The 16,472-nt window shown below is 35.9% G+C and overlaps 1 protein-coding gene across 2 annotated transcripts in view; it reads left to right on the top strand.

Moving 5' to 3' along the window:
- The first annotated feature begins 2,824 nt into the window (after positions 1-2,824).
- Positions 2,825-16,472, top strand: part of LOC131032764 (uncharacterized) — a 47,096-nt gene continuing 33,448 nt past the window's right edge. Inside the window, exons 1-2 of one of the 2 annotated variants that reach the window (XM_057963817.2) lie at positions 2,825-3,139; positions 11,735-11,870. In XM_057963817.2, coding sequence (XP_057819800.2) covers positions 3,090-3,139; positions 11,735-11,870 — 186 coding nt within the window. In that variant the 5' untranslated portion in view covers positions 2,825-3,089. The remainder of the gene's footprint in view (positions 3,140-11,734; positions 11,871-16,472) is intronic. The other variant, XM_057963822.2, reaches the window with a different exon arrangement.

Raw genomic sequence — 16,472 nt, 5'->3', positions numbered from 1 at the left:
AGCCTTCAACAAACAACTTCCAATAGTCTCCTTAGAATGTTGGTGCTCTTGACAAGCTGCCTCAAGCAACCATTAAGCGATTCAGCTCCAAAACTCCCACCACATGCTTTTTTTGCCTCAAATTTGCATCTTTCACAATCCACACTCTTGCAAATGATCTGGTCTTCAATATATATCCTCCACAAGTAAGGAAACATCAAACTAGGTCAGCCAAAATAGGGGACAAGCAATGATTCCACTAAGTTGGCCTCAAAAACATCTTTGCAGTGAAAGCGATCCAAACTAGGAGATAGAGTGGACCTAAAACAACTTATTACATCTTTTTATGTAGCCCCAAACATCAACTGCACCGACACACATTATCCAAAGTTAGAAACATGGTAACATATAGATGAAACATGTAGCACTTTTACTAGTCAGCCCAAAAACACAACTTCCAAATGAATAACACAATGCATAACACATCAAGATATAGCAAGGCCCAAGGATGTCTCATTACAATCTTCAATGCAAGCGTAGACCCCCAAATGGATAACATAAGCAAGAAAATAGACCCTATCAGCCAACCACAAATTGCCCAAAAGACCAACTCAAGACACAATGAGACACCAAAAGAGTTAATAATTGTCATGTGGACCATATAGAGACATATCATGAACATCCAACTGCCTTCCCATATCTTTCTTTCAAACTATCATGCCAAAACAAATGTCACCTTACCTCACTGATGTATGGGATAAACCAGATAACCAAGACCCCCCTCTGCCTCCCACTGGTATTGCTCTCGCCGCTTAGCGACTATTTATTGTTAGTTTAGTTGCTTTTCGGGCACTGCCTATGTGAACTCTAGGGTGTGACCTTGTGTCCACCCATCTTTTTTCTTGTGAATATGTGCATATTTATATTTTAATAGACACAAACACATTTATTAATCAAATAAATAAACAAGAAAAATGTGGTAGTTAGGTTGAATTCTAAGTAGTGGAATATGTTGTCGAAGATATCAAGAATTGATTTGTTGGTGTATTAAAATTTTAGGACCTTCTCAATGTATTCACTAGAATATGAAAAATAACTATGCTTTATTTTGGCTTAGATTCACACTTGCAAAATTGATTCTGTATACACCTAAAAATGGTCTGAAGATAATTAATTAAATAAGAAATTATTTAATTAATCATCCTCCCCAATTTAATTGAATTCACTAAGCAATTTGATTAAATCTCTCATTCATCTGCTTGTTAATAAATCTAAGGATTTATTTAATAGGTTCATTTCACCTCCTTGATTAATTAATTCAAATTAATTAATTCCCCTCATCCAAAATCATTTCTTCTAATCCTAATTAATTAAAACAAATCAATCACGAGTTGTTGAGATTAATTATCCTTTTCATATTATTTGAATTTTTAAATTCAAATTCTCCTAACTTCTACCACTCCTAAACCCAACCATTCCTAAACCTAACCCATTCTACCTACCCACCATGTCCCCTTTCATCCAACATCTTCTAGAACCTTTGTGACACTTGTCACTAAGTGTTCCCTTCCATCCTACTCCTTCTAGAAGCCTCTTGACACTTGTCACCATAGAGATGACAAGTGTTCCCTTTAATCCAACTCCCTTTGCCATCCTCCTCCAATTTAACCATTGATATCTTCAGATCAATCTTGACTGTTTATTCTTGCCACATCACCCCTAGCCTTGGAAAATCCTATAAATAGACCTCATTTTGAGCAATATGGATCCCAATTTCATATCATGATTGCATTCCATCTCATTTTCATCTTATGCATTGTTACTATAGGCATCTAGCTTCTAGTTTATCGTTCTTAGCAATGTTATCATGCTTAATTTTAGCTTAATTGCATCTTAATCTTAGTTCATTTTCTAGAATAATCATGCATTCATCTAGCTTAATCATGCTATTCTTGCTAGATCATGCATTTTCAGCATTCAAATCCTCCATCTAAGTGTAGTCAAGTCACTGGAATTTGCATAATCAGATCTGAGAGCATTTTCCATACTCGCATTTACTAGGAGGCAATAAGTCGATTAGCTATAGATTTGTCTTTCATTGTTTCAATTTACTAACCATTGCTTATAATGATTTATTGAGTGCATTGTGGTTGCAGGTACATGTACACTTCACAGAGCACGATAGATTCCTACATCCATATAAGTGATCCAGCATGTGAAATTGAGCCTAGACACACGAAAGTGAATTGGCAAGGAATTAGCGAATATAATAAATTCATCTAAATCCACTGTACTTGTGTTTGAGTAGGGGCAATTTCTATAAACATTGTTTGAGAACTTTTGAGGAAAGGGTCATGTTCTCCTCAATCAAGCCCTCTAAGATGATCAATTCATTAGCTTGAAATAATTCTCAAAGAAATTAGGCAAGCATCTAACATACCTAGGATGGTGTATGCCAATATATGTTTTAATAATACAATTACACTTTTTATAATGAATGCCATTATGATGATGCACACATAGATTAAGGTATGTGACATTTTAACATGACTTCAAATAGATAAAATAAATGTCCTTAAACACTACAACATCACACATAATCGATACAAAAATGCTCTAAATTGACTCAACAACAACTAATGACGAGAGTCGATTAGATATAAATTTGAAAATTAAAATTTAAAAGTCTATGATTCACATTCTCATACTTAAAATTAGAGAAAAAGATATAATCTAAATAAACTCAAAACATGAAAAAACATAAACATACAATTTTTAGATATTTAAAATTCATAAGGATTTAAACCCAACTTAGGGGAATCCCCCATTACGAAGTAGGTAGGTTGACTCATGTTTTTGCTTTCACAAAAACTAGAATAACTTGGCTTCGAAGATGGCATAAAATTAGGCCTTCCAAGGTTCTCACCAGACTATATTTAATTCACCTTCCACACTTTAAAGTCCACGCTTTACCCATTGAAAAGCAGTTCTACTCCGCCATATCTGTACAGTATCTGGCCTTTATTCATACATATCATCGCTCAAATCACTTCCTAGCGAGGCTTCGTTTTGTTCCTTTTTAAAATTCTCGTGTTTGGTTTTTAGCTGCAATGGCGCTGCCCTCGAGTGGTACCAGCTCAACCACACTCTGTAATCACTGGTAACTTCCTCTTATTGTTCCAATTATTGTTGATATTGTAGTTGTCTGGTACAATTTGATCTTACTTCTAAAATTTTCTGTTTTGAGTCTCTGTGACCTTATAAATAGAGTATAAGGGCCTTTCATGTTCATGTATTGAAATCCAATTTAATGTTTCTCTAATAGAGGTGGAGACCCTGGTCTGCAATTTTATAGCATATTTTGTTTTTATATGATTTAAATTGGAGAAATGTCCTTGTTGTGATCGAGGTGGAAGCTGTATTTTTTCCCATTTTAATACTTAACATGGCTGCTCCGAATTTGAACTTGGAGCTCTATGACGAAAGCCTAGGCGATTTAAGCTTTTTATTCTTAATTTAATTTAATTTTAAAAAAGTAAAAGAATTGTGTACTGGTAGTAGGCACACAATAGAGCATAGACCAGTTGGGACATATATGGATGCTCCAAATCCTCAGCCTGATCCCTCATTAACATTGATGACATTTACTGTGTTCTACTTAATATGCATGCAATTCAATGGTCTAACGTTCATGGCAATTTGGAGAGTGATAAAATGAGATCTGAACCTGGAACCACCTACTCTAAAGAAGACAGCTCTACCAATCTTCCTACCATCTCATCTTTACTTAAAAGTGGTAAATAGCTCCCTTGTTTTAAAAAGAAAAAAAAATGCATTTGATCAAACTGGGTGCACGTTAAAAATAGCCCAATTATCGACTCTTGGTTGTTCACCCGACTGAATGTGTTAACATTGATGCTTTGTCTTGACACAGTGTACTATGGTGGAGTTTGATATATTAACATCCCTTATTTGGTGTACTCTGGAGAGGAGGCTATCTTAATGTGATGTGGGATTTGAAATTGTTTTTTTTGCATATGAGCTTGCCCCATTTACAATCTCAGCACAGCCCTTTTGGCAGTCAGGGATGTTATTGAGGTTATACAGATATAGGAATTAATTTGACAAGAAAATTTTGGGTTTTAAATGGAATAATTTTTCCACGATGACTTTTGTTTGCTACGGGAGTGCCATGATTAGTCAAAATTGTGATCTCTACAGAGTAATTGCTGCAAGAAGAAGGAAGGAGAATTCAAGCAATTAGAAATTCAATGCCAAACACATTTTTCTGTTGGAGTTGGTGGCCAAACCTAACCCCAAGATTATGGTGAAATGTCAAAAATGCCACCACTGAGAAGTAAAGTCCTTTTATGCACTGGCCGTGTCCAACGTCAATGTGGCATATGATACCTTCCTCATGGAATTTCTTTCCATTTATCTTATGGCTTACATAAATGAAACACCAATGCTTTTTTTTCTCATCTAGGAGATTGAGTTATTAGTATAGCTATCAGAGCACAGTGTTCCACTTTAGCTGAGGACTCAGCCATATTTGTGAGACTGCTCTGGGGTCTACAATTCATCCAAAGCCAATGCCTCTGCTTCTTCCTTCAAAACGCATCAATAGATAGACCACTTTAACGATAGGGACACACCTGTCAGGGTCATCGTTATAGTAAGTGCTTTAGCTTATTGCCAAACCATATTCTGAGGGATAAAGAGACAATAATCTTTTCGTATTGTGCAATTCAATGGGGTTCAATTGATGTCCCTTCTTATAAGCTTTAAAAGATTTGGTATTACAACCCAGTGCTATAAATCAAAAAGTTAAGATCTGGAAAGTTTTTAAATTGGCACTTTTATCTCTATTGTCTGAGACAACACTGATCTTTAATTCTATTTTTCCTACACTGCTATCCATGCTAGTCAAGCTGTACCTGGATAATGTTTTGCAGGGCAAAAAGAATTCACTTTACTTTTCATTTAATAATTATCAATTCAAAATTCTAAAACAACAGCATGAATTTACTAGCTTATTGCTGCTTGAAAAAGGAAGTTCATAGGTATCAAAGACCAATTAGAAATCATATCCCCTTCTAATCCAACTCGTCTAGTCTTATATCATCAAAGGAATTGCCAATGCAGTTCAAGCAATGCGTCAATTGGCTACAGTGAAAAATAGGTGCCGGTTGCTTCATACCATACTCCCATCAAAGTTGACTTCGAGTTTCTGGACTTTGCCTCGCCGAGTCATAAAAGCCTCCAATGTGCAAAATCCTGCCCTGAACCAAAAGCATTATTTTTAGCTGCAATATACCTGATATGAATACAGCTGTTTTTGGTGTGTTCATGTGTTCTCAGGACTGGCATTATGATTTTGTCTCAAAGTGAAGGCTTGTGCTTTTCTGTCTAATCGCTTATCTCTTTTCTTTTGTTGATGTGTTTCCAAATCCATATACAGAAAACAGGATTAGAGTTGTTTTTAAACCCTAGAGGCGGTTTCACAATGTTCTAATCATACAAAATCGCACTTCAAATGATCCTGGCAGAATAATTATCGTTAAATTAAAAATTCAAATGCATCTTTGCCCCATCGTTTGCAGATCTGTTTAGTATTGCATGGAAGCATTGTGGATGGCTATGCTCCTTTTCAAATGGCTTTCATGCATCTACATCTTGTTCCATGCATTGATGCATCCTTCACAATTGTAACTGAAAATTGCAATCAAAGGCTCGTATAAATAGGAGCCAAAATTTCAAATCCGTGCTTGCATTTACCTTCCAACAAATCCTATTTATTCTGAGTATGGCAAACAATGAGCTGGATATCTATGTACTCTGCCCCCAAGGTATGTCACGACCCACCCTAAATCAGAAGATGCACTCTTGGGAAAATCGTCTTAACTTAAGACTTCACGATTTTCCCAGAAATGTGGGTGTAAGATAGTGATCTACAACAGCATGGAAGCAGTGAATCTAACCAATAATCGAGTGGATTAGAAATAATTAAGATTGGGTGAAGTTTAGATGGGTTAATCTTCAAAGAGGTGTGATCAACATGAGGTTAGTTAAGAGTCAAGAGACATGGAGATAAAAGGCATCTCATTTGCAAACAGATCTCTGTGGGAAGAGACATGCCTCTTCATCCCATGGAAAGGTATAAATGTCAATATCGACCTCCAAGGATGGCATCATCAGCAACTTGAAATACTTACAGCAATCAGTTAAAAGAAGATAATATCCAGATTAGGAAAAGACGTGTGTGAGCAGCAGATACACAATCAAGATCAGACCTCTAACTGATCCAATACAGGTCTGTTATACCAAACATCTAATAGCCATTAATTACTCTTGTGGTATATGTTTAGCCTATGCACTATTAGACAAAATTAATGATACAATCTCTTATATATATGATGAATGTGAATTACATATGTCTGATCACGAGTCTGTTTGTAAACCCCAATCATGTAGGGAAGGAAGGAGGTGTAAGGAAGAGGGGTTATTATAAGATCGCCATCGAAGTAGGCCACCCTGAGTGGATGTCCATGTATGCCTGCCACTAGGGCCAAGAGGGCAAAGATCCGCTCTTGGGCTTAGATGGGATGATTAAGAGGCCCCCTATAAGAACTCCTCTTCCGACTCTACATTGATTGATTGTTGACCTAAAGGGATGAGACATGGATAGGGAAAGCAGATACAAGCACCCCACTAGATAGACCACCCCGAGTGGATGTCCAATGTGCCTGCCATTGGGGCCAAGAGGGTGAGTGCCTGCTCTTGGGCTTAGTGCGGGAATGGCTTCGGGCGGACCTATCATGCTTCTTCCTCCAAACCCTAAGGTGTTTGAATAGTAGGGACTAGAGAGTAATATAGATATTGTCTATTATATTGTTTAAAGATTATTACATGTTATCTAACCCTAATAATTGAAAGTATATATGTATGACTATGTATCCTTGGTTATGATTGCAGGATTTAAACCAAGTCTCATCTTGTTTAAAAAACATATTTTACTTGGTAAAGATATAACCCTAACCCTAACTCATCTTTCACTCTATTGCGATTGTGATTCTAGGGCAAATTCTAGGGTAAATCCGGAAGGGGACATTACAATGTATTTGGCTTCTTCACAATATCAACTGTTCACAGCAAAGTGAATCCAATTCCAGCTTGCAAAATAAAGTTTCCTGTTGTGGGCCATCCATAGGTTGCAATTTGCATTACAATAGGGTGAAGATATAGACAACATCTTTAGAGTTTGACCAAAAATCCGAATCTTTGATAATCACTAATAAATGATGATACCTTGACTGGGACAGATGAGGCCCTTAGGGATATCATTGAAAATTAAAATTTTTACAAGCCCCATTCATATGTATGATCCTTGATGATCTCACTTAGACTTCTAAGGGCTAATATATCTCTTTTTTAGCAAGATAATCTGCAATTTTATTTGGTTCACAATAGCAATGCATAAAGAAGATATTATGGAAATTATTCATGAGAATAAAGGCCTCTTTCAGTAAAGCCTTTAAAAGTGAATAGCAAACCTTCGTAGTTTATAATGCTTCACTAGCAATTAAAGAATTGCCCTCCAATAAAATGTGAGTTAATATTGCTAAGAGCTAGAACCAACCTTTTACTTTAACTTCTGCCTCAGCTATTCTATTTGTTGCTTTAGATGTAACTAGGTTATAATCCCAAAGAAGTTGCCTCCTTGCATCTCAGATCACCCTACTTGCTCCTGCTACATTGGGATGGTCAATTTGTTGCTAGGTATAACTTCGGCATAATGCCAAGAAGCTGTACCTTAGCATTGCAAATTACCCAACCTGCTTCTGCTACACCAGGGTTACATTATCTTTGGATACCCTATCAAATCTCAGCCTTTGTAATGTCCCCTTTTCAATTAATTTGCATTTGGGGACCATAGGCATAATTTCGGTGTCTCCCTTGGTCAAAAATTACATAAATTCTCCCATTCTTCATCCCTCGTATGCTTATCTATGGTCCCAAAGGTCGTAAAAGGCATGTCCAATCTCCTAAGCATGTGCAAGTTGTTGACGTATCAGACCTACCATCCTTGCGTACCTTTTGCTAACCCCGACTCTTAACCAATGCATGAGTCATGCGAGATATTTGGCCTCTGATTTTTGATATTCCCACCGTTTTTGCATTGTTTACTTCACCTTCCTCCTTGCACGACCCAAAGTGCCATTAATGCCATAATTGATTGCACAACTTCTCCAAGAGGGATTTTCTTGCCTAGAAACAATTATCAAATCTCAAGGTGCATATTCACACACAAATTTAAGCAAAAGATGAAAGTGAATTCAAATTTTGAGTAGGAAAAAGGGACCCATTTGCTTGCATGCCTCGACCAGCCACTTGTGCCTCGAGTGTCATTAATGCAATGGTTACGTCCACAGCTGCCCATGGTCTTGGCATAGATCTTAGCAGTTGTTTTGGTGGAATTTTTTATCAGTCGTGGATCTTCATGATATTTCTACTTGGATGAGTGGCTGAAGATTAATTTTGTTGTCCTACATTAAACCCTAGCAAAATACTGCTCAGATCACACATTGTTCAGAATTTTAGACCTGAGGGCGAAAACCTTCAGATATGCAGAGAACCAAAGGACAAAAACTTGCCAGTTTACAAGCCTGAGGATGAAAACCCTTTTTGGTAGGATGATCTCACTAAGGGGCGCGATCATAAGCTTCAAGGTTGCAGATCTTTAGTTGTGCCAATTTACACGATATTCTTATTGTTGTGGGAGCAAGGACTATATTGTTAGATGGTAATAGCTACTGTAGCAGCATTTTGGATTATATTTCTGACCCGCCTTATGATTCCAGCTACATTGGGATTCTGTAATCTGTTGTCTGTTGTGGGGTCAAGCATAATAGTTTAATGCCATTGTATCTGCTATCTTGCAGCATCTTTTGAGTGTGTTTCCCGTTCTGCTGTTATTAAAGCATTTTGTAATGCATTTTAGATCTCCATGGTAATAAGGAAAGCTTGGGATTTTATTTACCTTTGTTGGCTTCATTGTAAGGTATTCCAGTCCTGTTAATGTAAGGAAGGCTCTGCTATTTATTTTATATCTTTTTGAACACGATATGTAATCTAGGTTGTTATAAGATTAGCTTTTGTAGCAATGTATTGAAGGGGAAATTTTTGGATTTGTGTTAGATGCGGGTTAAAGTATTTAAATCCACACAATATTTGCAAAAGTGTTTTAAATAATATTTTCTTTAATATTTTAAATGGCATATCACTGTGGTATCGAAGCATATCACTCAAAGTATATAGTTGCAGGCGATTTAAGGAATATTACCATTAATATTTGTCTCAGGACATTACAGCCTCCCAAAATTACCTTCAAATAGAATCCATTTGGCCTCTCGTTGTTATAAAGCAATTTGCTCGTGCTTCGTGAGTGGGCAAATGAAACGACAATCTTATTATCCCCTTTAAAGTTTGTTTCCTTGGGGGAGGGATACAGATGTTCTAATATATTAAAATTGTCAGTGAAGAATATTTTACAATTACAGTGGAGTCACTTGTTATTTTGCCGTGGAGCTCTAAGGGTTCTTATTTAATCAGTTCTATGAAAACTTCTAAGATATTTATGTTGCAGTGAAGATCAAAGGGCTGTAAATGTTCTTTAAAGGTATTGTAGCTGTTCTACCTCTACCATCTTATGATTCCTTGAGAATGTTCGACATTCCTGTCTGTTTACATGCTCTGTGGCAAACTCCTTAGATAAATGCCACTTGAGCACTTTTTCTGGTCAATTTGGGATTTGGAACAAGGATTTATTAGTCTTTTTCAATTTCCATGTTCAGATATTGGATCTCTTATGTGGCCATGCTTGATTTATGCAACAATCATTTTTATGAATAAGTGCGACTTGTTAAAGATTAATTGATTTACTTTTTCCATTTGGATGGCTTAATCAACAGTTTCTTTTTCATGATTATATTGTAACAATTTTGTCAATATGGAGAGTGATTGATATGGGTTTATTTTCCGTACCAATTTTTGTTACAGTTCAGGTTCACTTGAAACGTATTTAAGGAGTTTATTTTCTTCCCGCAAAGAAATGAAGCTCATTTAGTGATGGAAAACTGTAGCTTGTGAATTTCTGAACTGTGTGAATGATTTAGATTTGACCTTAAATACATGCTGTCACTGATGTCTGTAGAAGCTTGTGCTTTCTCTATGAAATTGGTCAGATCAATTTTCAACTTCCAGATCTGTACTCTTCTTGTGAGAAATTTTTGTTTTGTTGCTTAGATGTCAGTTTAGATGTTTATTCTTGTATTGGCTGGAATCTGGAAGACAGAACTTCCTTTGGATATTGCAGCAATCAAATACCACATTGTAGAATAGATGCAAAGAGAAACAGATATTGATTTTTTATGAGAATTTGTCTTTGGTTGAGTCATATTAGCTTGGTCATTCAATCACTTCAATTGCGATTTACTATAATGATATGATTAATATTACAGTTAAGTTTATCTTACAACTATTATATTAATTACTAATTGTATCTCAGATTCATTTTATAGCCATTAAGACCTGACTATTGTTCTAGAGTATTGAACAAATCAATGCTTAATTACTTTTGTGTTGTATGTATAGAGAAGCTGACACTTAGGATCATGAAGATACATGGCTATTTTCTTAGAGCTTTATTTTCCTACCTCTTGAGAGTGCCCTTTGGTGAATAAGTAGATAGCTACAAATTCAAGTATCCTCTACAATGTCAAATGAATGGTAGCATCTGGGCAAGAACTCGTGTTATTTGTTGTTTGTAGAAGCTTGTATCTTTTCATGGTAGCATGATGAAAGCTGAATATAGTTGTCTCTATTGGATATTAGTGATGCTTCATGTGATTTAAGCATAGTAGAGTAGTTTGTGTGAGAGCATCCAATTGGGTGTTAATGTTTACAAATGGTGTGATCTGGTTGATTCAGACTGGTAGTGTCGTTGGCTAAAATAGATTAGAACTTGATGTTGTATGAGTAAACGACAAACGTCAATGTTGCTTGCCTTCATCCAATAGAAGCTCATAATTAAAGCGCAAAAAATTATTTACTTTATTTGAAAGTGCAAAATATATAGAATGGAATCAAATGCCAATCAGCAAGGGGACTTAATCTCTATTAATCGAGTAAGCAATATAATTTTTAAGGTGTTTCTCAATATGCAATTGCTAATATTAACCTTGGAGAAAGGATGCCTCTTAGTTATATGTTTACATACATGTTGACCTGGTTAATTTCGATAGTGGCTTTAATGGTGAGTTGTCAAATAAATGAGGAGTTTGCAGGAAACTTGAATTTTCTATTGCATATCATAGTATCAAATGTTACGTGATTAGAAGATCTACAAGGCAAGAACCTTAAAGATGCCAACCAATGATGTGGACTTTCACATGTTAAACCATATGAAGTTCAGTGTCTTAACATCAAATCTCCAATTGATTTAAGTGTACAACAGCATTGAATTTTATGATAAAAAGATCTATTAAGAGAATTGTGCATTGAATTCTGAAGTGCTGAATAAAACAATAGTTTGACCAAGTATATAGATTTATAGGTTGTTGACCATAGGCATTGGAAATCTGCAATATTATTGAGACAAATAATATTATAAATTGATTTTCTGGCATCTTATCAAAGTTAGAAGATATCAAAGTTAGAAGTATCACATCTTTTGACATTGTAAATCTCAATGCAGTGAAAGGAATGTGCCGGCTTCAAATTTTGACCTACACCATGCTCACTGTATACGAAATTTGGAGCGCTGCACTGTTTGTGGAGACATGATTCCAAAATCACGTGCAAAGGAACATTACCAGGATACTCATGCTCCAGTATGTCCCCTTCCTCTTTTCAAAAGTATTAAGTAGCATTTGTTTTCTCATAAACTCCACTGGATTTAATTTGAAAGTTACTTTGGTATTAATTGGATTGTTTGAGATGTGGATGTATGTTAGCTATTTTCCTTTTAAGTTTGAATATACTTGTAATTTTCTGTACAATTATGAAATTTCACATGTTTTATGAGGTTATATTTTTTCTTGATGTTGAGAAAGAGGAACTACAATTCTAAGGAGGTGAGATTCCATATTCCATTTTCTTATCTTCGAAGCATTTGTTAGAACATTCTAGAAGTGCACATATCTTTCATCTTAGCAGTTTTTGCAGTGCACACAGTTCAAATCTAGGAGAAAACAATTTAAAATAGCAGTAAGATAATGAAGAAATACTAGTAGAATCCTAGCCATTTCATTGTAAACTATGGTAGGAAACCTCACATTGTTCTTATATTTGACAGTAATCAGGATACTGAAATCTTACTGATTTTTACTGGTCATGGGAAAGAATTCTAGCTACATTTGAGGGAGTTCACAATCTAAGAGGGAAAATCCAACAAAGAAATGTAATCTTGGGAGGATAGGTGATCATGTGTATGTCTAAATTTGATTATGTCATTATAGTTTAGCTGCATAAATTTGTATTGACTGTTGGCACTGCTTGTGAATATTAACCTTTTCTTTCTGCAAGATTGAATTTCATCATTTAACTTGTTTATACTGCACTCAGCTTCATGGTGTGTTATGCCTATAGACTTGTACGACCCAATTTGTATGTTTTTGGATTTGATAAATTCTCCTTCCTTGGAGGTAACCTTAAGCCTAGTTGCCTCAACCAAGGTGTATATTTTCTGTCAGATTTCCCCAGATCTCACACATGATCTTGTAGTTGGGTTATTCTGCATCTAACAAGTTGGATGTGCAGTTTATTACTCAATTTAAACAATAGGACATTTTTATTCAATTAAAATACTTTATCATCTCTTGGGATTTCAACCTGGGGTGCTTTCATTAAAATTATGATGCTTTTCTACTTGAGCTTATCCCATTCGATATTAATGCTCCATTTTGTTCATACACAGTTTAATAACAAAAAAATATTCCACCGATTATAGAGAATAACAAGGATGACTAGGAATTTTGGAGAGTCAAGTCAAACACAACAATGGATCAACTTGGGTTTTGTTTCTCAAGAAATTAATATATTTGAAGCCCCAATTGCAATCAGATTTGTTTGCAATTAGCTGCATATTGATAAAGCACTGGCTATTAGTAAATTTTTTCGTAATCACATAAACTGAAATCTGTCATATGGGATATGAATATACAAATGTTACTAGTGGCAAACTGGTAAAATACTAAAAAGGCTTCAGCTTGTACAGAAAAGGTGGCCAAAGCTTAGAGATGACATGCAATTAATTGCATATTATCTGTAGCACAAGACAGTTTAGTAGTTTCAGGGGTACATAATCATCTTTCATATAGTCAGTCCATTTCTTGCATATTGTTAACCTTTGAAGGTAATCAAGACAAAACAATAGCTATGGGATAAATAGCACAAAGATGCTTGAGAATTTTCTTTTGGAGATTATAAGGGTGATACCCCTTACTGGTGAGGAAATTGGTCTTTCAGAAGAACATTAGCATAGCCAAGCTATCCATATGTCTATTTATAAGGCTATCTTGGGTGAGGCTCAAGTTGTCCCCTAATCAAAGTTTTCTAGTTAGCAGAATTTTGGGATCTAAGCTGTTGGTGAGCATGTGACATATACAATCAAGACAGCCATATAAATAGACCCCAACATATACATATACATATGTCACATGCTCACCAACAGCCTTATGTATATGTATATGTTGGGATCTAGTTAGTAATGGTAACTGTCTATATCAACATTTCGACTTCCTTTGACCAATAAACTTTGAAATGGTATACAGAAGATGGTTATTTTATTCTGCCATTTGCATGGTGGTACAACAATGCATTACACGAGTTTTAAGGGAAGACTTGATCAACTCCTAAAGCTCTTGCAACATTGGCACTGTTACAAAGGGAGGAGAATTCTCAATGTAAAATAAAAAGAAATATAGTGTGGATTTGGGTTATTGAAAATAAGCTTTTAAAAAATAAGAGACTTGTTTTGAAAAACAATGTCAGAGATGTCCAGGTACTAGTAGAATAAAAAGAAGATTGCCATTAAGGTCATAGTTTGCAGATACATTTGTGGTAATTGCTTGAAATGGACTAGATCGGATAAATAAAGGCCCGAGAGAATCAAAAAGAAAAATTTTATCACACAAAATGGTTGATGTCCTAGCCCATATCATGTTTAAGCAAATATAGTTTAAATGACAGCTGAGGTTCTGGCTGCTTTCTTTTGTATACAGCTTTTAAAGACAGTTACAATTGCTTTTTATTTGGTTTTTGATGTTTTGTAGTCCTCATGTGGATTGAAGGTATTCATCTATGGTGGTGTTTGTGATTGAGCCACTAGTCACAGATCCTTGAATGCATGGTTCCTCTACCCCTTTTCTAGTCGAAGCTTGAATTTAATTTTATTGGAGAATTTTGGGTGGGAGCCTCTAAAAGTTCGAATATAATGGATGATTTTTTATAGTTGTTGAGAGGAAGATTTATGTTTCTGTTAGTCATTGCTTGGCAAAATCAACAAAACTTTTTAGAAGTCTAAAGTCTATTTTGACAATGCCACACATGCCCCATTGATCTGCAATTTCTTCTACATTTTATTTGTTGGAAATTGAATGCAGATTTGTAACTGAAAGCTACCAATACTACTAGAATCATATTTTAAATGGCAGTAAATTGGAGTGAATTTAGGGTAGTAGAATGTGGATTACTGATTTAGCAGTAAATATGAACCATGAACAGCTGAAATAAAATAAGCAAGCTTCATGTAAGTCAAAGAATCTTTCCTTGGATACCTCAGTGTGCAGAAAACCAGCTCACTAGTATTAAATGATCATAAACTCTTTACTCTAACAACATGAATTATAAAGAGATCTGTGGAACATTAATCTCCCAACTCTCTGCTACCTCTTTCTCCTCTTTGTGCTGCTCAATGGTGTTGATGTGTTTTTTATGACAGCGTCTAACATAGAATAAAGTCACCAACTGTCACCTTATCCTCTCTTGATCAAGATTAGTCTGTATGCTAGGATTTCCTAAAGTTCAAATGGCTAATTCCAAGGTTCCTTCAGTGTGTGGACGTGACTCAGATGTTTGATGGGTTTGCTGATAACCCAAGGGGCCTTACGTGTGTTGAAGAAAACTTATGCAAGCTCAAGGATTTTTGTACGGATGGTTTGCAATGAAAGCTCTAGTTTTGGATCTTTTGGATTTTGAATTATGTGGAAAGTAAATAAGAGTAGGGTAGAGAAAAACTAGACTAAAAGTAATCTAATCCTATGAACGAGGAGACGGGATAACTTGCGCAAAATCCAACCACGCTTCGCTTTGCCAGCAATGCACAACTACATGAAGGCGGTGCAATCTTCAGAGGGTGTGTTAAAGATTTTCAAATCATCAAGAGAAACCATCAAATCGAACAATCTCTTCTGATAATCAAAGTTAAACATATACATATAACGGAGGCTCAGGCTAACTTTGAACAGTATGCAACAATCAGCTGCACACCAAAAGTATGAGCACGAATTTTGCAACAAGCGATCCTATCAAATCCAGTTCGTCTAACAACATGAAAGCAAATCTAATCTATGAAGAGAATGAGACCATGTGAGCTCCAAAACAACACAAGAACACACCAACAATGGAACGATGTATTAAGTGTTTGCTTCAAAAAAATCTTAGCAACAATCTCTGACGAGAGTCTCTCATCCTTTTACAAATGAGGGGGTCACCCCCTTATATAAGCCTCAAGCCATGATTACATGCAAAACCCTAATTAGGGTTTGCCCTAAAGATTCCCCACTCAAGGTGCAACAAGGTGGGAATCGGCAATTAATAACCCATTATGCCCATGTACAATTAATTTAAAGAGCCTAAAATAGCGCCCACTAGCACATTAAATGTGCCCCATGATGTTGATTATGCTCATAATATAACCGACACCACTATAAATGCCCATCATTCTCCTAGTGACAGCGACATGCACGGAGAATCTGTCATAAAACCATAATGAGAAGGCGACATGCAAGAAGATTCCTTATCTGATGATGACATGCATTGACTAGACCCACGCCGAGTCAACCTTCCTTCACAATAAGTACGCCACTACTATTCAACCAAAAGACTTTCTTCCAAAAAATGGACAACCATTATCTCGTTCATTTATGGCGTATGCAATGAATCTGTTGACGACAGCTTCCAGTTCTCCGATGGAGACACTTGGCACATTTTCAATGTTAAACTCCATCAAGGCAATTTCTTCCTCGCTCTTGGAAAAGAAGTTTTCCCACTCTATCATGACTTCTTGCGTTTTCTTCATTATACCGGAGAATGAAGAAACATTTGCAAAATGTTCCTTAGGGAATGAACCTACGAAGAAGAAATCATGCAACTGGGATTTCAGGGAGTTCATCGTTATTCCTCCGTCACTGAGTTTCCTCGCAAACAAAGCT

Source organism: Cryptomeria japonica, chromosome 3 (genome assembly GCF_030272615.1).
Source record: "Cryptomeria japonica chromosome 3, Sugi_1.0, whole genome shotgun sequence".
Lineage (NCBI taxonomy): Eukaryota > Viridiplantae > Streptophyta > Pinopsida > Cupressales > Cupressaceae > Cryptomeria > Cryptomeria japonica.
This window is presented reverse-complemented; position numbering and strand designations above follow the sequence as displayed.